The following is a 23,905-nucleotide window of genomic DNA, read 5'->3' as shown; positions in this document are numbered from 1 at the left end:
ATCCCAGTTACTCAGGAGGCTGAGGCAGGAGTAGCTTGAACCCGGGAGGCAGAGGTTGCCGTGAACGGAGATCACACCACTGCATTCCATCCTGGGCAACAGAGGGAGACTCCATCTCAAAAAAAAAAAAAAAGAGAATATTTACCACAGCTCAGTTTATTATATGTGTAAAAATTGAAGGCTGGGTGTGGTGGTGCACACCTGTAATCCCAGAGCTTTCGCAGGCCGAGGCAGCCGGATACCGTGAGCCCAGGAGTTCAAGGTTATAGTGAGCTATGTGCGTGCCACTGCACTCCAGCCTGAGTGACAGAGCAAGACCCTGTCTCTAAAAAAACAAAAAGCAAATTGAGACCCACCTAAACATGCTGTAATAGGAAATTGGTTTAAATGAACTAGTAGAATACTGGGCGACCATTATAAATGACGCTGGTTCATGGGCTTCCTGGTGTGAGGCACTGGTACTCGTGCCCAAAAATGCATAAACACCAGACGTACTCAAATTTAGGAACAGTCTACAAAACAACTGACCCGTATGCTAAAAAATGCCAATATCGGCCAGGTGCGGTGGCTCACGCCTATAATCCCAGCACTTTGGGAGGCCAAGATGGGTAGATTGCCTGAGCTCAGGAGTTTGAGACCAGACTGGGTACCATGATGAAACCCCTTCTCTACTAAAATACAAAAAGTCAGCCGGGTGTGGTGGTGGGCACCTGTAATCCCAGCTACTCCGGAGGCTGAGGCATGAGAATTGCTTGAACCAGGGAAGCGGAGTGAGCCGAGATCTCTGCAGTGAGCTGAGATCATGCCACTGCAGTCCAGCCTGGAGGACAAAGCAAAACTCTGTCTCAAAAACAAAAAAGTCAATGTAATGAAAGGCAAAGTACATTTAAGTTACTGTACTCATATTAAAGGAAACTGAAAGGACTCAACAACTAAATGCAATGCAGGATGCCAAATGAGATCCTGGACCAAGGGAAAAAATTATCATGAAGGACATTATGGGGCAATTGGCAAGACCTGAATTTGGACCGTCAATTAGTACCACATCAGTCTAAGTTTCCTGATTTGGATAATTGTACTGTATTATGTAAAAGAATGTTTTGTTCTTAGAAAATTCGCACTGATGGATTTAAGGGTAAAGGGGTATCTTGTATGCAACTTACTCTCAAATGGTTCAGAAAAAAATACAAATGTGTATTTATAGAGAAATAATGATAAAGTAAATGTGGTCAAATGATGTTAGTGGATGAATCTAAGTGAAGGGTATCCTGGAATTCTTTTTAGTATTCTTGCCCGTTTCCCATGAGATTTCAAGTATTTCAAAATAAAAAACTAAAAAAAAAGGAGGAAAGCGGTGCTGGTGAAGTATATTCCCCGGTAGGGGAAGGTTCTCAGGTGCACCAGCGGCAACCATGAGTGCCTCAACACCAGGGAGAACACAGCTGCCAGTGACACCTTCTGCCACCCTGGACTCTCAGTTCCCTATGCACTAGAGGAACCCGGTGTGTGGTTGACCCCAAAGTTGTCCTGGGTTGACTCAAGAAGATAGGATGAGCATTTGGAGGCAAAGAATTCACTTTTGTGATTTTATTTACTCCAGTTTTGCATTCTGACTGACATTCCCTACATCCCAACGACTTCTGCAGTGGAGGGAGGCAGAGATGGAGGAAGTGAAAACTACCCAAATTCAGTGATAGTTACAGATAATCCAGACTGCAAAATTTAGGGTAGACTATGTTCATTTATCACTGATAACGACAGTCTTAACATTCCCCTATACAGGAAGACCAAGATTTCCCCAAACCAGCCAGCATCTTGCCCATTCCCCAGAAGGAGAAAAATAAGTCCTGGCAAGAGCCAAGATAAGGCCCAGAAGCCCCCTGGGTTCCTTTTGCCAAGGTGAGTGATTTCAAACTATGACAAGTTGCAGGTTCTCTGATAAGCATCTGTAATAACCTGGCAAATTAAGCATCCTCTCCTGGGAAGAGGAATACAGAACTCTCTAACCACCCAATACCTGTTTCCAGATCCTGCCCCTCCTGGGGCACAGGGACAGCCACCTTGCAATTCTCATCGCTAGAAAGGAGAGACCAGATCAACAAACAGCAGGGCTGGGACTGCCCCAGGGGTTCCGAGAGTCCTTCTCCCCTCCTATCACCTGCCCTCCAGGCACACTGTCCTACTTCCGCCTACTTCCCCAGGGGTTGTCAGGGACAGAAGGCCCCTCCTTCATCCCCCCTAGTGTTCCTCCACTCTTCCCCCGCCCCCCCATTACTAGGGTGTCCAGGACATTGTGTGACTCAGGAAACAGCTCAGACGTGAGGCTTGTAGCAGGCCGAGGAGGAGGAAGAGGGGCAGTGGGAGCAGAGGAGGTGGCTCCTACCTCAGTGAGGGCTCTGAGGGTCCCGCCTGAAGAGGGACAGGGACCTGGGCTTGGAGAAGGGGCTCTGGAATGCAGCCCCCTTCACTGCTGCTGCTGCTGCTGCTGCTGCTGTTATGTGTCTCAGTGGTCATAACCAGAGGTGAGGCATGGCGTGGGTGAGGTGGGGGATCCATTTCCTGTAGGAGGATGTCCAGTGGGGCGGGGGAAGAGGGCCAAGCCCCAGGTTGTGTGAGGGATGCTGGGTGGAGGAGATTCTCACTGCCCAAATAGAGACGGCCTGCAGGGGAAAACGGCTCTGCCCATGGAGCTGCTTCGGGCCTGGTGCCAGGGGTGGTGACTGCCGGGGGATGGGTGAGAGGGTGCCCACCTCCAGGAAGAACCTCATCAGCACTAGCACTGGAGGACTCTTGCAGCCATAGGGAAGAGGGGAAGAGGGAACACACTGACCACCTGCTTGGGGAAGAGATGAGAGGGAAGCAGGAGATGAGGACATGAAAGGTCAGGCCTACTAAGTCCCTTTCTTAGTCCAGCTGTCCCCACCCCCGGATGGCTCAATGCTGGGCCTTTCCGGGAGGAAATCTCTTCGAACTCAGCCGTTCACCTCCCGGGAGCCACCTCCACCCGTTCTGACCCCTGTTGTCTTGCTTCCGAGAGATGGAGTCCGAGGCTGGACTCAGGAGGCCAGAGAATAAACAGGAAAGGGGGGTGGGGATTAGTAACTGGGATGGAGGGCACTGGGGCTGGGGCTGGGTACTGTGTGGAGAGTGGGGACAGGTGTGAAGAAGAGGTGGTTTAGAGCACCTGTGGGAGCTGCTGTGGGCAGGTCTCTCAGGAGCACCCAGAAGGGGAAAGGTGGAGGCACGGTAGCCAGCGCTTCCATCGCGCCTGCCTCTCCACCCTCAGGGCTGCTGTGTGGGAGCTTCCCAGAACCCTGTGCCAATGGAGGCACCTGCCTGAGCCTGTCTCTGGGACAAGGGACCTGCCAGTGAGTGTGCCTCGCAGGATTGGGAGACTGGAGAGAAAGTGAGAGGGAGAGCGGGGGGTAGAGGTGAGGAAGTGAGATCAAAGAAGAAAGGGAGGAAGTGAAGGAGATGAAGGGAAACAAATGAAGGCAGAGGAGGGAGGTGGGCAAGAATGGGAAGAGGGACCAGTGATGTGAGTTTTCCTCTCCTCCCCTGCCCAGGTGTGCCCCTGGCTTCCTGGGTGAGACGTGCCAGTTTCCTGACCCCTGCCAGAACGCCCAGCTCTGCCAGAATGGAGGCAGCTGCCAAGCGCTGCTTCCCGCTCCCCTAGGGCCCCCCAGCTCTCCCTCTCCATTGGCACCCAGCTTCTCGTGCACTTGCCTCCCTGGCTTCACTGGCGAGAGATGTCAGGCCCAGCTTGAAGATCCTTGTCCTCCCTCCTTCTGTTCCAAAAGGGGCCGCTGCCACATCCAGGCCTCGGGCCGCCCACAGTGCTCCTGCATGCCTGGATGGACAGGTAAGCGCTGCTGGAGGCAGCCAGGAGGGGACAGGCAGGAGCAATGGGCTAGGCTGTGGGTGGGGAAGATGGAACTGGAGGCTGAGAAACTGCAAGCCCTTTGAAGACAGAAGCCATGAGAATCAACATGCCAATTCTCCACGACCAACATTCACCAGCAGGGTTGTACTGATTGCTAAAATGTTAAAATATTTCCAAGTTAAGGGTGCCGTGAGGCCCCTTTGTGCACCATCCTGACGCCTATCCTAGCCCCCTTAATCTCCCTGCTGCCTAGCAGCTAGAGGGCCATTGCTCACCATACCAGGGGCCTTCCAGGCTTTTGCATTCTGAGCATCTGAATGGCTCCCACGCTGAGTGGAGGGAGCCATAATATCACCTGGGAAGACTGCAGTGGTGGGAGAGGCATCGGGAAGGGAGGGATGTGACCCAGAGAGAGGAGTGGGGCCACCCCAGGAGAAGGAGTGTAACCCTGGGGCAAGTTTAGTGCTTCAGACTAAGGGCTCTGTGACAGCCCCTGGATCCAAATGCCAGCTCTGCCACTGACCAGCTACATGACCTCGTATAAGATATTTTAGCTTTCTGGTGTTCAGTTGTCAGCTGACAAACAGGGAGAGTAATGGTCACACTTCATAAGGTTGCTGAGAGGATGCAAGGGGCCGATGCTCAGGAAGTGCTTGCTCAGCTCGGCACCTGGCACCTCCACGGCAGCCGCCATTCCCACTGGTGCACATGGACTATGAAGTGAGTCTCCAGGTGCCTAAACCCACTTAAAGATGAGGAAACCAGGATCAGAAAGGCAAAGTGGCTCACCCAAGGGTATACAACCAGTTGTGGCACAGCAAGGTGCCACCTGAGTCTCCTGCCTGCAGACATGGGGTGCTTTTCACCTCCCCCAAGATCACCCATGTGCCAGATTTTCTCAGGCAAGGACAATTTCCAATATTCTCATCATCACTTTAGAAGATATGGTCGCTCCAGATAAACCCTCCCAAACCATGGCAACACTGAGATCAGGGGTGATGGAACAGAGGAAAGACAGTATGGTAATAAAGGGAAGGAAATATGAAAATGAGACCCAGAGATAATCCAGAGTGAGCACTGGGTAACCTCAGATGGGCTAGAATTCGTACAGTGCTAGAAACGGCTCCCTCTGTCCTCTGCCTCAGGTGAGCAGTGCCAGCTTCGGGACTTCTGCTCAGCCAACCCATGTGTTAATGGAGGGGTGTGTCTGGCCACGTACCCCCAGATCCAGTGCCGCTGCCCACCGGGCTTCGAGGGCCATGCCTGTGAACGTGATGTCAACGAGTGCTTCCAGGACCCAGGACCCTGCCCCAAAGGCACCTCCTGCCATAACACCCTGGGCTCCTTCCAGTGCCTCTGCCCTGTGGGGCGGGAGGGCCCACGTTGTGAGCTCCGGGCAGGACCCTGCCCTCCTAGGGGCTGTTTGAATGGGGGCACCTGCCAGCTGATGCCAGGGAAAGACTCCACCTTTCACCTCTGCCTCTGTCCCCCAGGTGTGTCCTCACAGGGGCTCTCCTGCAGCCCCTCTCTCTGGGCAGGGCAGGATGTCTCCCTTGGAGCCTCCTCCCCCAGTTGATCCCACGACCCTGTCAGGTTTCATAGGCCCGGACTGTGAGGTGAATCCAGACAACTGCGTCAGCCACCAATGTCAGAATGGGGGCACTTGCCAGGATGGGCTGGACACCTACACCTGCCTCTGCCCAGAAACCTGGACAGGTGAGTTGTTTAAGCCACATTCATGGCACCCGTAGCCCAGACAGTTGGCCCCTGGCCTCCCCTACTCATAGGGCTCCCAGCTTCAGCCCCTGTCCCCTCCCCAACCCCCTGCAGGCTGGGATTGCTCCGAAGATGTGGATGAGTGTGAGGCCCAGGGTCCCTCTCACTGCAGAAACGGTGGCACCTGCCAGAACTCTGCTGGCAGCTTTCACTGCGTGTGTGTGAGTGGCTGGGGGGGCACAAGCTGTGAGGAGAATCTGGATGACTGTATTGCTGCCACCTGTGCCCCAGGATCCACCTGCATTGACCGGGTGGGCTCTTTCTCCTGCCTCTGCCCACCTGGACGCACAGGTATGGGGGTAGAGGGTATCAGCAGGTGGGAGGTAGAGAAGGAGGGCGAGAGAAGCACCAGGATAGCTGCTAGGAGCCTCAAGTGGCCTCTGAGAGCCTCACCTGCTCTTACCCCTCTAGGACTCCTGTGCCACTTGGAAGACATGTGTCTGAGCCAGCCGTGCCATGGGGATGCCCAGTGCAGCACCAACCCCCTCACAGGCTCCACACTCTGCCTGTGTCAGCCCGGCTATTCAGGGCCCACCTGCCACCAGGACCTGGATGAGTGTCTAATGGGTGAGGCCACTCCCACTTCAGAGCCTCTCTGAGCCTCAGACAGGCCTCTGCACTGAAGACAGAAAAGGGCAGATTGCTTTTCCAATTAAAAAACCAAACATCGGCCAGGCATGGTGGCTCACGCCTGTAATCCCAGCACTTTGGGAGGCCAAGGCGGGCGGATCACAAGGTCAGGAGATCGAGACCACGTTGAAACCCCGTCTCAGGCCGGGCGCGGTGGCTCAAGCCTGTAATCCCAGCACTTTGGGAGGCCGAGACGGGCGGATCATGAGGTCAGGAGATCGAGACCATCCTGGCTAACACGGTGAAACCCCGTCTCTACTAAAAAAATTACAAAAAACTAGCCGGGCGAGGTGGCGGCGCCTGTAGTCCCAGCTACTCAGGAGGCTGAGGCAGGAGAATGGCGTAAACCGGGAGGCGGAGCTTGCAGTGAGCTGAGATCCGGCCACTGCACTCCAGCCTGGGTGACAGAGCAAGACTCTGTCTCAAAAAAAAAAAAAAAAAGAAACCCCGTCTCTATTAAAAAAATACAAAAAGTTAACTGGGCACTGTGGCGGGTGCCTGTAGTCCCAGCTATCAGGAGGCTGAGGCAGGAGAACGGCATGAACCCGGGAGGCGGAGCTTGCAGTAAGCCGAGATTGCACCAATGCACTCCAGCCTGGGCGACAGAGCAAGACTCCGTCTCAAAAAAAAAAAAAAAAAACCAAACATCTTTTTCTTGAATTGCCCAGATTGGCATCTCTTGCCTGCATGACTCTCTCTCCAATGCTCAGCCCCTCAGTCCCCATGAATTTGGTCCCTTATTTCCTCTCCATCTTAAAGACACAAGCCCCGGCCGGGCGCGGTGGCTCAAGCCTGTAATCCCAGCACTTTGAGAGGCTGAGACGGGCGGATCACGAGGTCAGGAGATCGAGACCATCCTGGCTAACACGGTGAAACCCCGTCTCTACTAAAAATACAAAAAAAAAAAAAACTAGCCGGGCGAGGTGGCGGCGCCTGTAGTCCCAGCTACTCAGGAGGCTGAGGCAGGAGAATGGCGTGAACCCGGGAGGCGGAGCTTGCAGTGAGCTGAGATCCGGCCACTGCACTCCAGCTTGGGCGACAGAGCGAGACTCCGTCTCAAAAAAAAAAAAAAAAAAAAAGACACAAGCCCCTTCACCAATTTGGTCTCTTCTGCCACATGCAGGCCCCCACACTTCCCTGACGGTCTGACCTCCTTGCCCTTCCCGCCCTGACCCCTGTGGACTCCCAGCTTTTCTCTCCTCCCAGCCCAGCAAGGCCCAAGTCCCTGTGAACATGGCGGTTCCTGCCTCAACACCCCTGGCTCCTTCAACTGCCTCTGTCCACCTGGCTACACGGGCTCCCGTTGTGAGGCTGATCACAATGAGTGCCTCTCCCAGCCCTGCCACCCAGGGAGCACCTGTCTGGACCTACTTGCCACCTTCCACTGCCTCTGCCCACCAGGTACCAGCTGGATGGGACCTTGGGTGGGGAAAACAGGGAACTAGTCCTGAACCCACTAGGAAAGTCCCCTCCAAAGTAAGGACAGCCTCAGGCCAGTTGGGCAAGTTACCACAGATGCTTCTCTCTCTACCCCCAGATGAAAACTCAGGGACACCCATGACCCCTAGGAGAAGGGTTACCACAGATGGTAGTGAGGTTATGCATTCCTCAACTCTGGAGGGAGCTGCCATTCATTTCATAGTCATCATAGAGCCTGCAAAACCTGCTCCACTGTACAGAGGAGCCCAGCAAGAGAGGGTAGAAAAGCAGTTCATAAACTTTCCGTGCTGCAGCACTTACTCAGGTCACCCCAGAATGCTCCCTCTAATCATAGAAACTCTCCCATGTAGAGATGAAAGGTAATCCCTTAAAATCCCAAAAGCCCTGTGATACAACAGGAAAATTTGGTACAACAAGAAAAAAATTGCTGCAAGACTGCACCCACCTCCAGGCTAGTTTTAAGGGGGAAAAGGCACCCCCGGGAGAGAGCAACATCAAGGAGTTGAACGAAATCAGAAAAATAACAGCCAACTTTATGCCAGGTACTGTCTGAGCATCTTACAGGCATTGTCTCGTCTACTTATTACAATAACCCTGTGAGGTCAGCACTGCTACAATGCCATTTTATAACTGAAGAAATTGAGGCACAGAGAGGTTAAGTGACTTGTCCAAGGTCACCCAGCTAGCAAGTGGCAGAGCTGAGATTCAAACCAAGGGCTTCAACAATTATAACCACTACCCCATATCGCCTTTCTAAACTGAGCGGCACCCAAAGATACTGGCTCAGGTCATCCCACAGACAATCATAGAAAAATAAGAGAAAACGGGTCGGTAACCCAAGGGACAACAAGGAGCTTCAGAAGCAGACTCCTCAGGCAAGAAAAGAAAGGAAGACAAGGTCTGGAGGTTGATCCTGCCTCAATTCAGGATGAGACAGTGGAGACCAGGATGAACCCGAAGCAACGGGACAAATATGGGAGCAACAAGCTTCCCAGATGCACTTCAAATTCCTCTGCTTTGGGATCTCCATTCTCCCTGGCGTGGAGGCCCGCCCAGGCAGCAAAAGAGGCGGGACTCGTTCTCCAAGCCAGTTTGTCCTATTTGTACCTTGAGGTCCTCCAGGCTGATCAGCCTGCCCTGGTGAGCCCCGCCCTCTCTATACACCGGAATGACCACAAAAAAGCCTTGCAGTCCTCCCGCAGGTCCCCAGGAGGCACCCTGTTTCTTAGCCTTTCACACCTCAAGGAGCAGGGCCACACACTGAGGAGCAGCAGGGTCTCAGGGTTCATCTTGTTCAACCCCATGCAGACAGCACCTCAGGGGAGGACCGCCTGAGTGGGGCAAGTCGGGAGCAGGGCTGATTCTAGAGTACAGGTCTCCCAGGCAGACCTGGCTGAGCCACAGCCCTCATGATCCCCATGTCCCCAGGCTTAGAGGGGCAGCTCTGTGAGGTGGAAACCAATGAGTGTGCCTCAGATCCCTGCCTGAACCATGCGGATTGCCACGACCTGCTCAATGGCTTCCAGTGCATCTGCCTGCCTGGTGAGTACAGATGCCACTCTGGCCACCCTCAGACCCCAGGCCTCTGAACCTGCAGAGTTCAGGCCCAGCAATCACCCAAGGCCTCTTGAAGCTCTCTCTAGACTAGCCAAAGAGTCCTCCAAATCTGTCTTTGCTCCCCAAATTCTCTACTGTTACATCCCCAAATCTTCCCTTGCTTACTTGCCCATTCTCATCTCTGTCCTGCCAAATCACCCAAAGATTCCTCCTTTCCAGCCCTCCTGCACAGCCTCTGTGTATGCATGTTGAGGTCCCAGGCTGGTCTTGGCACTCTCATCATAAACCCAGGGAAAGCTGCCCCAAGCCTTTCTTCTCCAGCCTCACCTGACACCCCTCTGTCCCCTGCTACTATAATAACTACATTTATTCACCACTTACTCCAGGCTAGCCATTTAGCTGTATGCTTTTCAGGAGTTATGTCATTTAATCTTTTTAACAATACCATGAGGTAGGGTCCATTATTATTCCCCTTTTACACAGAACAGGAAACTGGGGCCTAGAAGGTTGACCAGCTTTCCCAAAGTCACACAGCTGGCAGGAGGCTGAGCTTCACCTTTTCCGCATCACTCTCCTGTTACCCCATGCCCACCTGCCCCAGGTGTCTTCTCTGGGAAGCTCTGCAAGTTCACCTTTCCATGCTGTGCCTCCCTCCATGACCTTGGCCTCCTCTCCCCACCCAATTCCCCCCCACTAGGATTCACCGGCACCCGATGTGAGGAGGATATCGATGAGTGCAGCAGCTCTCCCTGTGCCAATGGTGGGCAGTGCCAGGACCAGCCTGGAGCCTTCCACTGCAGGTGTCTCCCAGGTAAACTGGGGCACACACTGTGGGGGACAGCGGGGGCAGGAGGCAGATGTCCGTGCAGGTCCCTGACCTTCCTGCTGTGCCACAGGCTTTGAAGGGCCACGCTGTCAAACAGAGGTGGATGAGTGCCTGAGTGACCCATGTCCCGTTGGAGCCAGCTGCCTTGATCTTCCAGGAGCCTTCTTTTGCCTCTGCCCCTCTGGTTTCACAGGTTAGCAGGGGAGGCATTGGAAAGAACTGGCATGATATTTTATTTCATCTGGGTTGGGGCAGAGTTCATTGGTGGGTGTTTGATTGTTGGGATGTGAGAATAGAATGAGAATGGTATCCTTTAAAATTATTTAGTGTAAAACCTGCACAATTGTACAACCATGGGGACAAGGGCAGGGGTTACCGTAGGGCCCACATGGGCCCAGTGTAAATGGTGTGATTGGTGCTCGGGAGCAGAGGACGGGGCTCAAAGAAAAGGCATTCACTTGCTTATTTAGCAAGCACTTACTAAGTGCCTACTATGCCAGATACAGAGGCAAATCTGAGTAAGACAGTTGCCATCCTCATGTGACTTTAAGTCTAATACAGAGAGACCAACAAGTGTCCTGTTGATTATAGCCCACAGAGGTGCTCTGAGAGAAAAATGTGCAGGATGCTACAGGAGCACAGAGGACTAGCAAACCCAGACTAAAAATGGAGGAGGTGATGGCTGAGATGAGTCTTGAAAGATAAGCAGAGACTGGGTGTGGTGGCTCACGCCTGTAGTCCCAGCACTTTGGGAGGCCAAGGCAGGTGGATCACCCAAGATCAGGAGTTCAAGACCAGCCTGGCCAACATGGTGAAACCTCGCCTCTATTAAAAATACAAAAATTAGCCAGGCGTGGTGACGGGTGCCTGTAATCCCAGCTACTGGGGAGGCTGAGGCAGGAGAATCACTTGAACCTGGGAGGCAGGGGTTGCAGTGAGCTGAGATTAAACCACTGCACTCCAGCCTGGGCGACAGAGGAAGATTCCGTCTCAAAAAAAAAAAAAAAAGAAACGAAGGAAAGGAAGGAAGGAAGGGAGGAGGGAGGGAGGGAAGGAGGGGAGGGGAAGGGAGGGGAGGGGACGGAAGGGGAGGGAAGGGAAGGGAGAAAGAGAAAGAAAGAAGGAAGGAAGGAAGGAAAGAAAAGAAAGAAAGGAGTTTGTGTAAATAGAGTGCCAGATAGCGTGTTTTAGCTGGAGATAACTGCATGTGCAAAGACACAGATGGAAGAAAAGCCCAGCCCATTCAAGGAACTATAAGAAAGCCAGAGTTAAGGGTGCAGCAAGGCAAAGATGAGAAATGCAGCTGTTGCACAAATGTCATGTCCTGCAGGACTCTGCGTATCATTCTGAGAAAGTTAAACAATATCTTAAAGGCAATAGGGAGCCATTGAAGGACAGATTCATGGGTTCATGGGGAGTAAGGCACGCATAAGAAGTAGCCTTTGGCCCAATGAAGGATGTGGAGGAGCTGTTTTCTTTTTGACCCCTCTTCCCACCCCAGGCCAGCTCTGTGAGGTTCCCCTGTGTGCTCCCAACCTGTGCCAACCCAAGCAGATATGTAAGGACCAGAAAGACAAGGCCAACTGCCTGTGTCCTGATGGAAGCCCTGGCTGTGCCCCACCTGAGGACAACTGCACCTGCCACCATGGGCACTGTCAGAGGTAACATCTTACAGGCCCTCCCCATCTGCCCCCTCCTTTGGGCTCCCTTCACTAGGACGGGAGAAGACAGCCAGTGAGGTGAAGGTCTGTGAGAAATGACCAATGGGGAAAAGGAAGGAGATGGCAAAGTTCTTACGGCGAGGCAGGGGGAGGGCTCAACTGGTAAGTGTCATCCAAGGAGAAGAGAACCCACAAAAACTGGTGGAAACAGAGGACCAGGGGATCAGAGCAGAAAGAAGAGCATTAAATCCCAGGGCGAATTAATCATTCATTAGAAAAATATCTGCCGAGGCCAGGCACAGTGCTGATTACGGTCTCACGCCAGTAATCCCAGCACTTTGGGAGGCCAAGGTGGGCGGATCAACTGAGATCAGCAGTTCAACACCAGCCTGGCCAACATGGTGAAACCCCGTAGCTACTAAAAATACAAAAATTAGCTGGGCATGGTGGCGCATCTGTAATCCCAGCTACTTGGGAGGCTGAAGCGGAAGGATCACTTGAACCCAAGAGGCAGAGGTTGCAGTGAGCCAAGATCATGCCACTGCACTCCAGCCTGGGCGACAGAGCAAGACTCTGTCTCCAAAAAAAAAAAATCTGCTGAGCACCTACTTTGTGTGGCTACTATTCCAGGCCTTGGGGGAACAGCATAAAGCAAAAGAGACAAAGCAACTGCTCTCCTGCAGCTTTCATTCTAATGAAGAAAGACAGAAAATAAGCAACTTACAGAAAGAATATATATGTATATGTTTATATATATTTTATATATATGTTTATATATATTTATATATGTATGTTTATATATATTTTTATATATATTTTATATATGTTTATATATATATATATAATATATATTTTTATATATATGTTTATATATTTTTTATATATATGTTTATATATATATATAAAACATACCTAGTTGGAGAAAATTAGCAGGTGTTGGGGAGGACGGGGGCGGTGCTGAGAGCAAAGTCACTGAAGAAAGAGGCCAGAATCTCAGGGCCAAAAGAAGAGCAAGTCATAGGGGTCCAGGCAGCAGGGAGGGGAGCAGATGCAGTAGGAGAAGAGAAAAACCCTCCCCTTTCTCTTTACAACCAGATCCTCATGTGTGTGTGACGTGGGTTGGACGGGACCAGAGTGTGAGGTAGAGCTAGGGGGCTGCATCTCTGCACCCTGTGCCCATGGGGGGACCTGCTACCCCCAGCCCTCTGGCTACAACTGCACCTGCCCTATAGGCTACACAGGTGAGACCCTCCCTAAACCATATACACCCTGTGCTGGTCACCTCCTAAGTCAAGGGTAAGGCAGGTGACCATGGGCCCTGTGTCTCAGTCACCACTAAGGAGAACTGGGCTGCAGGGGACACGGGTGATGCGTGGGAGGTGGTGAGAAAGGAGGTTGATGGGAGAGAATAATAGGGTTTGGGATGAGGAAGGGAAGGAAAAGGAAAGAGGAGGAGAATGGAGGAAGGGAAGGAGGACACCTTTTCTTAGCACCCACCTGTTTCCTTCAGGGCCTACCTGTAGTGAGGAGATGACAGCTTGTCACTCAGGGCCATGTCTCAATGGCGGCTCCTGCAACACTAGCCCTGGAGGCTACTACTGCACCTGCCCTGCAAGCCACACAGGTCCCCAGTGCCAAACCATCACTGACTACTGTGTGTCTGGTGAGTGCCCACTGTGTCATGGGGCTGGGGGCCACAGGAGAATGGAGGAACTGAGGAGGGTATGCTTGTGTCATATTTTTTAAAATTTAATTGGACAGACCAACCTGGGAAACATAATGAAACTCCATCTCTAAATTAGCTGGGCACACAGTGGCTAAGGCCTGTAGTCCCAGATACTCGGGAGGCTGAGGTGGGAGGATGACTTGAGCCCAGGAAATTGAGGCTGCAGTGAGCTGTGATGGCACCACTGCCTGGGTAACAGAGCAAGGCCCTATCTAAAAAAAATAAATAAATAAAGTATTATATAAATAAATAAAAATTAATTGGATGGCAGGGAGCTGTCGTTTTGTTGGCGGGGGGTGTATGTCCTATGTACAGTGTGACTGAGGTCACAGGTCAGGTTACAGGCAAGGAACCCAAACCCTCACAGCCTCCTCTCTCCAGCCCCGTGCTTCAATGGGGGTACCTGCGTGAACAGGCCTGGCACCTTCTCCTGCCTCTGTGCCATGGGCTTCCAGGGCCGGCGCTGTGAGGGAAAGATCCGCCCCAGTTGTGCAGACAGGTGAGCAAGGCACAAAGACCCCTAAAAGGGAGAAAGCCCCTCATCCTTCCCACCCCTCCTCTCATCTCCCCTTTGGGCTCCAGGCTGCCTCCCACCCCACACCCCTCATTCCACCTTCCTTCCTGGCTTGCCACCTCCCAGTGGTTGCCTCCCAACAACATCACACACTAACCTTCCCCTTGTTTCCCGAACTTCTTCCTATCATGCCCTGTCTCTGTCTCGTTCAGCCCCTGTAGGAATAGGGCAACCTGCCAGGACAGCCCTCAGGGTCCCCGCTGCCTCTGCCCCACTGGCTACACCGGAGGCAGCTGCCAGGTGAGGGCCATTGAAGCCAGGTGTGCTGAGGAGGGAAGTGGCTGGGAGGGAAACCAGGGAGGGTCACCTGGTCCCAGGCCATTCAGGGGAGAGTTTTTGAAGTAAGGGATTTCGAGGAGCTGGAGTGAGCAGAGCACCATCTCTGGGCTGGGAATCTGATGCTGTGTCCTGCCTCACACTCCCTCCCACCCCTCAGACTCTGATGGACTTATGTGCCCAGAAGCCCTGTCCACGCAATTCCCACTGCCTCCAGACTGGGCCCTCCTTCCACTGCTTGTGCCTCCAGGGATGGACCGGGCCTCTCTGCAACCTTCCACTGTCCTCCTGCCAGAAGGCTGCACTGAGCCAAGGTAACCAACCCCAGCACTGACTGGAGAGCAGATGAAGAAAACATGGGTGTTCTCACCTGCCCCATTCCTGCAGGCATCCACACAGCCTTTGGCCAAAACCACCACCTGAGAATCAAAACCACACAGACAAATCAGTTCTTGATTGCACAGGTGTTGAACTGTGCAATCAGAGAAGCCTAACGCAATTCCTGTTACCTCATTTAACACAATTCAAGTAACACCAACCAGCCCATTCCACAGGATTCCAGTTTAGCCCAACCATGAGGGACATGACTCAACGTAGAGCAACTCAACTCTGTCCTGATCATCATAACCCAGGCAGAGTGGACCACACTTAATCCAGCTACACTCAATGCATTTCACCCCACCCCATTCACTTCAATGTCACGCCAACCTCTTTGAAAAAGAACACGAAAATAATAAGAAGAGGAAGTCACGGGGTCCAGGCAGCAGGGAGGGGAGCAGACGCAGTAGGAGAAGAGAAAAACCCTCCCCTTTCTCTTTACAACCAGATCCTCACATGTGTGTGACGTGGGTTGGACGGGGCCAGAGTGTGAGGCAGAGCTAGGGGGCTGTGTCTCTGCACCCTGTGCCCATGGGGGGACCTGCTACCCCCAGCCCTCTGGCTACAACCGCACCTGCCCTATAGGCAACTATAATACTGAGAATAAGGTTTGATATGAGAAGACCTCGGGAAAGAGACTATGATGGAGTTAAGGGAGAGCTGATGGGAATCGCAGGGAGAGAACATCAAAGGAATGCAGAACTCAGGGGACAGACTTAAGCCACATGTCCTCACCTGAGGCATCCCTTGAATTCTTTCTTGCTCAAGCCTTGTTTTAAGCCAAGAAAACAGTTACTTTAACACTACGATAAGCTTTAGAGGTACGTCTCCAACATTCTGGCAGAAAGGGTGAGGAGAGAGGTAAAACTCGATGTTCTAATTTCTTCAGTGCCAGGAGTTATTAACTCCTTGGGCCCAGAGTGGTCTCCACCCAGGAATGTTAGTGGTCCCCAAGGTAAAGGCCTCTACACCCAGAGTTTGGGCCCTGAATATACCCTTCATCCTCCCAACTTATCTTTTTCTTTTTGAAATGGAGTCCCACTCTGCCACCCAGGCTGGAGTGCAGTGGCACATTCTCGGCTCACTGCAACCTCCGCCTCCTAGGTTCAAGTGATTCTCCTGCCTCAGCTTCCCAAGTAGCTGGGATTTGTGTGCCACCATGCCAATTTTTTTTTTTGTATTTTTAATAGAGACGGGGTTTCATCATGTTGGCCAGACTGGTCTGAAACTCCTGACCTCAGTGATACACCTGTCTCAGCCTCCCAAAGTGCTGAGATTACAAGTGTGAGCCACAGCACCTGACCGCATCCCCACTTATCTTTTTTTTTCTTTTTTTTTTTTTTTTTTTTTGAGATAGAGTCTTGCTTTATAGCCCAGGCTGGAGTGCAATGGCACGATTTTGGCTTACTACAAACTCCATCTCCCAGGTTCAAGTGATTCTCCTGCCTCAGCCTCCCAAGTAGCTGGGATTACAGGTGCCCGCCACAACGCCCGACTAATTTTTTGTATTTTTAGTAGAGACAGCGTTTCACCATGTTTGCCAGGCTGGTCTGAAACTCCTGACCTCGTGATCCACCCGCCTCAGCCTCCCAAAGTGCTAGGATTACAGGTGTGAGCCACTGCGCCTGGCCCCCCACTTATCTTTATATATCCCTGTTTGTCTCTCTCCCTAGGCATAGAAGTCTCTTCCCTTTGCCAGAATGGAGGCCTCTGTGTCGACAGTGGCCCCTCCTATTTCTGCCACTGCCCCCCTGGATTCCAAGGCAGCCTGTGCCAGGATCATGTGAACCCATGTGAGTCCAGGCCTTGCCAGCACGGGGCCACCTGCATGGCCCAGCCCAGTGGGTATCTCTGCCAGGTGAGAGGGTCTGCAGGAGAAGGGGGAGGAAAGACAAGGGTGGTCTGGATGGGAGACACAGTAGTGACTGAGGGAAGACCCAGTGTATCCATTTCTCCTCCCTTTTTTTTAAACCCCACACACCCAACTAACCACAAAGTCATGCCACTTTATCTCCTGAAGTTTTCTCAAGTCTGTGCTTTCACCTTCGCCCTTTGTCCCACTGCCTGAGTCCTGACCTTTGTTGCATTCCAGGTAGATACTTGCATCAGTCTCCTAACTATGGTTCCTGCCTCCACACGTGTCCTTCTACAGGTTCAGCCTTTACCCCATGACCAGGGTACTCCACTGAAAATGTCCAGCTGACCTGTCTGTCCCCTGTTGAACCTTCGGTGGCTGCCCGCCTCATTCAGAATAAAGTCCAAGGCCTGCATGACTCAGCCCTGCCTGCCTCTCAGGCCTCAGCTCTCCCCATCCCACCCTCCTACTCTCTGCTCCAGCAACACAAAACTGCTGCTGACTTTCCCACATACCCCATACTGATTCTTGCCTCTCAGCCTTTATCCCTGCTATTGACACCACCTGGAATGGCCTTCCCAACCCCTCTTCCACGGGCTGGTGTTCAGGGGGCACCTTCCTCAGGAAGATGTCCCTAACTTCTCCCCAGGCTGGTTAGGGCCTCTTCGTGGTCCAGGTCACTCAGCTGGGAGAACCAAAACTGGCATTCAAGTCTAAGCAGCCTGATTCATATGCTCAGAACCACAACTTTTTTGTGTATGTGGTTACCATTTTATTTTCTTTTGTTATTGACACATGATAGTCGTACATATCTATGGGGTACCTGTGAGATTTTTTTGTTTTGTTTTGTCTTTTCGTTTTTGGAGACAGAGTCGCTCTATCCCCCAGGCTGAAGTGCAATGGCACGATCTTAGCTCACTGCAACGCCCGCCTTCCAGGTTCAAGTAATTCTCATGTCTCAACCTCCCGAGTAGTTGGGATTACAGGCACGCACCACCACGCCTGGCTAATTTTTGTATTTTTAGTAGAGATGGGGTTTTCACCATGTTGGGCAGGCTGGTCTCAGAACTCCTGACCTCAGGCGATCCACCTGCTCAGCCTGTCAAAGTGATAGGATTACAGGCATGAGCCACCACACCTGGCCACATGTGATATTTTGATACATGCATACAATGTGTCATAATCAAATCAGGGTAATTGGGATATCTATCATCTCAAACATTTATCATTTCTTTGTGTTGAGAACATTCCAAATCCTCTCTTCTAGTTATTTTGAAATACAAATTGTTAACTATCATCATCCTTCTCTGCTATCTAACACTAGAACTTATTCCTTCTATATGACCATAATTTTGTATCCGTTAACCAACCTCTCTTCATCTCCCCCTCCCTGCCACCCTTTCTAACCTCTGGTAGCCATAATTCTACTCTACTTCCATGAGACTAACTTTTTTAGCTCCCACATGTGAGCGAGGAGCAATATTAGACATGCAATAGGAGGCTGATGCAAGTATCTATCTGGAATGCAAGAAAGGTCAGGACTAACTAAGGCAGTGGCACAAAGGTGAAAGTAAGAGACATGCAATATTTGTCTTTCCATGCTTGGCTTATTTCACTTAATATAATGTACTTCAGTCTCATCCATGTGGCTGAAAATGATAGGATTTCATTCTTTTTCTGATTGAATAATATTCCATTGTATATATATGCCACAGTTTCTTTTTTCCATTCATTTGTTGATGGCACTTAGGTTAATTCCATATGTTAGCTATTGGGAACAGTGCTGCAATAAACATGGGGGTGCAGATATCTCTTCAAGATACTGATTTCCTTTGGATATGCAATCAACAGTAGATTGATCATATGGTAGATCTTTTTTTAATTTTTGAGAAACTTCCATGCTTTTCTCCGTACTGGCTATGTTAGTTTACATTCCCACCAACACCATATGAGGTTTGCCCTTTCTTTGCATCCTTGCCAGCATCTGCTATTTTTTGTTTTTGTTTTTCCTGTTTTTTGACAGAGTCTTGCTCTGTTGCCCAGGCTGGAGCACAGTGACTTGATCTCAGCTCACTGCAACCTCTGCCTCCCAGATTCAAGCGATTCTTGTGCCTCAGCCTCCTGAGTAGCTGGGATCACAGGTGTGGACCACCACGCTTGGTTAATTTTTTATATTTTTAGTAGAGATGGGATTTCACCATGTTGGCCAGGATGGTCTCGAACTCCTGACCTCAAGTGATCCTCCCGCCTCAACCTCTGAAAGTGCTGGGATTACAGGCGTGAGCCACCGCACTTGGCCCTTGTCTTTTCAATAATAGCCACTTTAACTGGTGTGAGATGGTATCTCACTGTGGTTTTGATTTACATTTCCCTGATTTGCATCCATATACCTGTTGGCCATTTATATGTCTTCTTTTGAGAAATGTCTGTTCAGATAATTTGCCCATTTTTTAAACCATATTATTTGTCAGTGGTGGTAGTGGCGGTGTTTGCTGTTGAGTTCCTTATATATTCTGATTATTAATCCCTTGTCAGATAGATAGTTTGCAAATATTTTCTTCTATTTTGTAGTTTCCTCTTCACTCTGTTGATTGTTTCCTCTGCTGCACAGACACTTTTTAGCTTGATGTAATCACATTTGTCTATTTTTGCTTTTGTTGTCTGTGCTGTTGAAGTCTTACCCAAAAAACTTTTGCCCAGATCAATGTCTTGAAGCATTTTCCAAATGACTTTTTTTTTTTTTTTTTGAGACCAAGTCTCGTACCTTTGCCTGGGCTGGAGTGCAGTGGCGCAAATTGGGCTCACTGCAACCTCTGCCTCCCGGGTTCCAGCAATTCTCCTGCCTCAGCCTCCCAAGTAGTTGAAATTACAGGCGCCCACCACCACGCCCAGCTTTGTGTGTGTGTGTGTGTGTGTGTATTTTTAGTAGAGACAGGGTTTCACCATATTGGCCAGGCTGGTCTCAAACTCCTGACCTTGTGATCTGCCCGCTTCAGCCTCCCAGAGTGCTGGGATTACAGGTGTGACCCACCATGCCCGGCCGAACTTTTTTTTTAGTGGCTTCATAGTTTCCAGTTGTACATGTACGGCTTTAATCTATTTTGTATATGATGACAGATAGAGGTTTCGTTTTTTTGTGGTTTTTTGTTTTTTTTTGGTTTTTTTTGTTTTTTGAGGTGGAGTCTCACTCTGTTGCCCAGTCTGGAGTGCAGTGGTGTGATCTCAGCTCACTGCAACCTCCGCCTCCCAGGTTCAAGCGATTCTCCTGCCTCAGCCTCCTGAGTAGCTGGGACTACAGGTGCATGCTACTACGCCCAGCTAATTTTTGTAATTTTAGTAGAGACGGGGTTTCACCATATTGGTCAGGCTGGTCTCAAACTCCTGACCTCAGGTGACCCACCCACCTCTGCCTCCCAAAGTGCTGGGATTACAGGCATGAGCCACCACGCCTGGCCTAGGTTTAGTTTCTTCTGCATATGGATATCCAGTTTTCCCAGCACCATTTATTGAAGAGAGTGTCCTTTCTCCAATGTGTGTACTTGGTGCCTTTGTTGAAAGTAAGTTGGCTGGCCAGAAGGGGTGACTCATGCCTATAATCCCAGCACTTTGGGAAGGCAAGACAGGCAGATCACAAGGTCATGAGTTCAAGACCAGCCTGACCAACATGGTGAAACCCTCATCTCTACTAAAAATACAAAAATCAGCTGGGCATGGTGGCGTGCACCTGTAATCCCAGCTACTCAGGAGGCTGAGGCAGGAGAATCGCTTGAACCCAGGAGGTGGAGGTTGCAGTGAGCCGAGATCATGCCATTGCACTCCAGTCTGGGCAACAGAGCAAGACTCCATCTCAAAAAAAAAGAAAAGAAAAAAGAAAGTAAGTTCGCTGTAAATGTTTGGACTTGTTTTTCTGGGCTCTCTATTCCATTCAATTGATCTATGTGTCTGTTTTTTATGCCAGCACCATGCTGTTTTGGTTACTATCGCTTTATAGTATATTTTGAAGACAGGTAGTGTGGTGCCTCTAGCTTTGTTCTTTTTGCTCAAGACTGCTTTGGCTATTTGGGTCTTTTACAGTTCAGATAAATTTTAGGGTTATTTTTTCTATTTCTGTAAAGAATATCATTGGTATTTTCATAGGGGTTGCATGACTCTGTAGATCACTTTGGTAAGCACAGACATTTTAACAGTATTCATTCTTCCAATCCATGAACACAGGATAGCTTTCCATTTTTTTGTGTCCCCTTCAATTTATTTCATCAGTGTTTTATAGCTGTCATTGCAGTACTCTTTCACTTCTTTGGTTAAATGTATTTGTTTGTTTTTATTTTTTGTAACTATTATAAATGGGATTGCTTTCTTGATTTCTTTTTCAGATTGTTTGCTGTTAGTGTATAGAAATGCTACTACTTTTTCTACATTGATTTTGTATCCTACAGCTTTACTGAATTTGTTTATAACCAGTGTTTTCTTTAGGTTTTTCTAAATATAGGATTACGTCACCTGTGAACATGGATAATTTGATTTCTTCCTTTGCAATTTGGATGCCCTTTCTTTCTTTCTCCTGCCTAATTGCTCTGGCCAGGACTTCCAGTATTACCTTGAATAAAAATAGTGAAAGTGAGCATCCTTGTCTTGTTCCAGATCTTAAAGGCTTTCAACTTTTCCCCATTCAATATGATGTTAGCTGTGGGTTCGTCACATATGGCCTTTATTATTTTGAGATATAGAACCACAACTTTTTTTTTTTTTTTTTTGAGACAGAGTCTTGCTCTGTCACTCAGGTTGGAGTGTAATGGTACAATCTCGGGTTCCTGCAACCTCTACCTCCCTGGTTCAAGCAATTATCCTGCCTCAGCTTCCCCAGTAGCTGGGATTACAGGTGTCTGCCACCACACCTAGCTAATTTTTTTCTTTGTATTTTTAGTAGATATGGAGTTTCACCATGTTGGCCAGGCTAGTCTCAAACTCCTGACCTCAAGTGATCCACTCACCTTGACCTCCCAAACTGCTGGGATTACAGTAGTGAGCCACCATGCCCGGCCAGAACCACAACTTTTGAGAGAAGCTCAAGACAGATCCCCTAACCTACCCTCTTTTCTCACTTTTTTATTGTATTTTTTAACCTTTTATTATGAACATTTTCAAACATAAACAAAAGCAGTATACTGATCAGTAGTAAACCTCTGGGCACCCATTACTCAGTTTTACTTCTTTTATGAAGTTCCCTCTTCCAAAACACCCCCATCACCTGTTCCTTCCAGCTCTCTGACCACTCCTTGGGTTCTTTGTGAATTCCCTTTTCCCTCTTTGAAGCCTGCCTTCCTGGTACTCTACTCCTGCACACTCTCCTTCCTCTTGCAAGGAAGCCAGCACGTGGTACAGATCTTGCCAATGACGCTTCTTTCACTAGCTAAGTGGCATGAAGAAGCAGAAAATGGTTGAGAGCAATGGTTATGGAGTCACAGACCTTCATTGATTCCCAGCTCTGCCACCTATAGCTATTTGACTTGCACAAGTCACTTAACCTTTCAGAGACTCAGCTTCCTTACGTGCAAAGTAAAAATCGATGAGATAACCCAAATAAAATGTCATTCAGGGGATTTTTAGGTTACGTATATAAATCATGCAATAAATGCTAGCCAATTCTTTCCTCTGGTTGACTGAGAGTTCCCAGGAAATAGGAATGAATTCTAACTTTCTTCCTATTCCTAGTGCCTAAAACGGTGCCTGACACAAAGTAGGCATTCAGTAGATGCTTATGAATTAATAAAGTATTAGAGAGCCTGGTGGGTATTTAGTAGGGGAGGAAGGTTTTACCAAAAATAGTGCTGTGTTTGGTGGCAGTGTGTCATAGAGATTGTTTGGGACTGGGGAAGGTTGAGTTGTGTGTCACCAAACAATTGTGTCTCATGGGGAGTTGAGGTAGAAGGGTTGTGACGCATGGCCATGATGGATGGTGAGTTGAGTGATGCTGTTGAGCTGGAAGGTGGGGGACTGGACAAACTGTCTTGAGCTGGGTCCCTTGTAGTGCTAGGTTGGGCTCATCCACTGGTTCCGTCTAACCCTCTTTGTCTGCAGTGCGCCCCAGGCTACAATGGACAGAACTGCTCAAAGGAACTTGATGCTTGTCAGTCCCAACCCTGTCACAACCATGGAACCTGCACCCCCAAACCTGGAGGCTTCCACTGTGCCTGCCCTCCAGGCTTTGTGGGGCTACGCTGTGAGGGAGACGTGGACGAGTGTCTGGACCAGCCCTGCCACCCCACAGGCACTGCAGCCTGCCACTCTCTGGCCAATGCCTTCTACTGCCAGTGTCTTCCTGGACACACAGGTGAGGCCCCAGGACAAGGGGCACAAGCATGTCTGGAGCACAGCGGAGCAGACCATGGAGAGCCAGATAGTCTCCACCCATGTGGCAGCCGCCATCTGGTCCATCCTCTGCCTCCACGCCCACCCCACCCAGAAAAGATGCCCCAGGAGCCCTTCACCTGCACATCTAGCACTGGGCCAACATCCAGGAATGGGCTAAGACAGAGGCAGTGACTGATGCAGTGTGTGACGTCTAATCTCCCCCACAATTACAGGCCAATGGTGTGAGGTGGAGATAGACCCCTGCCACAGCCAACCCTGCTTTCATGGAGGGACCTGTGAGGCCACAGCAGGATCACCCCTGGGTTTCATCTGCCACTGCCCCAAGGCAAGTGACCACAAATCTGCCTTCTCTGTTGCCCCCTATACTGACAAAAAGCAGGAATACCTCAGTTGGAATCCCAGAAGGGACTGTCGGGGAGCACTGATGTGGAAATTACTGGAAAAAGCCATGCCAAGTTCACAGTGGCAAGTGTCTCTCAGAAGCAGTCAAAGGAAAAGCAGGCAGCTGATAGCATGAATGGAATTTTCAGAAATCACAGGCATTGCCTAAGGGAAGGTCAGGAGTTCCCCAAGCTCAGGCTGTGTGGTGGGTGGCCTCAGATAGGTTATTTTAACTGTGTGTGTATGTGTATGTATTTATGGGCCTCAGATGCATGGAATTAGACTAATCTTAAGCTTTGGTTCCTGATATACTGACACTGGTTTATGCCTGGTCTTCTTTTATTATTCTAACAATGTAACACCCATGAACCTAACCCAATAATTTCAATATTAATAATAACTTACATCTACTTATGTCCTCCTCCTGTATCCTGTTCCCTCTCTAGAGGAAGAGGAAGACATATGATCCTATTTCTAAGGAGTAAGATAATAATATAATAACCGGCCGGGCATGGTGGCTCACACCTGTAATCCCAGTACTTTGGGAGGCCGAGGCAGGCGGATCACCTG

The 23,905-nt window shown here is 50.1% G+C and overlaps 1 protein-coding gene across 1 annotated transcript in view; it reads left to right on the top strand.

The window, feature by feature from the left end:
* Positions 1–2,307: 2,307 nt before the first annotated feature.
* NOTCH4 (notch receptor 4) overlaps positions 2,308–23,905 on the top strand; it is a 29,744-nt gene continuing 8,146 nt past the window's right edge. Inside the window, 20 exon segments of the mRNA XM_033216725.1 lie at positions 2,308–2,522; positions 3,287–3,368; positions 3,567–3,862; positions 5,029–5,376; positions 5,477–5,599; positions 5,714–5,950; positions 6,071–6,226; positions 7,496–7,690; positions 9,158–9,271; positions 9,984–10,097; positions 10,183–10,305; positions 11,614–11,773; positions 12,869–13,014; positions 13,284–13,436; positions 13,881–13,998; positions 14,226–14,313; positions 14,510–14,663; positions 16,401–16,585; positions 22,661–22,913; positions 23,167–23,279. Coding sequence (XP_033072616.1) covers positions 2,453–2,522; positions 3,287–3,368; positions 3,567–3,862; positions 5,029–5,376; positions 5,477–5,599; positions 5,714–5,950; positions 6,071–6,226; positions 7,496–7,690; positions 9,158–9,271; positions 9,984–10,097; positions 10,183–10,305; positions 11,614–11,773; positions 12,869–13,014; positions 13,284–13,436; positions 13,881–13,998; positions 14,226–14,313; positions 14,510–14,663; positions 16,401–16,585; positions 22,661–22,913; positions 23,167–23,279 — 3,228 coding nt within the window. The 5' untranslated portion in view covers positions 2,308–2,452.

Source organism: Trachypithecus francoisi, unplaced genomic scaffold (genome assembly GCF_009764315.1).
Source record: "Trachypithecus francoisi isolate TF-2019V2 unplaced genomic scaffold, Tfra_2.0 Lachesis_group10, whole genome shotgun sequence".
Classification (NCBI taxonomy): domain Eukaryota; kingdom Metazoa; phylum Chordata; class Mammalia; order Primates; family Cercopithecidae; genus Trachypithecus; species Trachypithecus francoisi.
The sequence above is the reverse complement of the archived record's forward strand: the minus strand, read 5'-3'. Positions and strand labels throughout refer to the sequence as shown.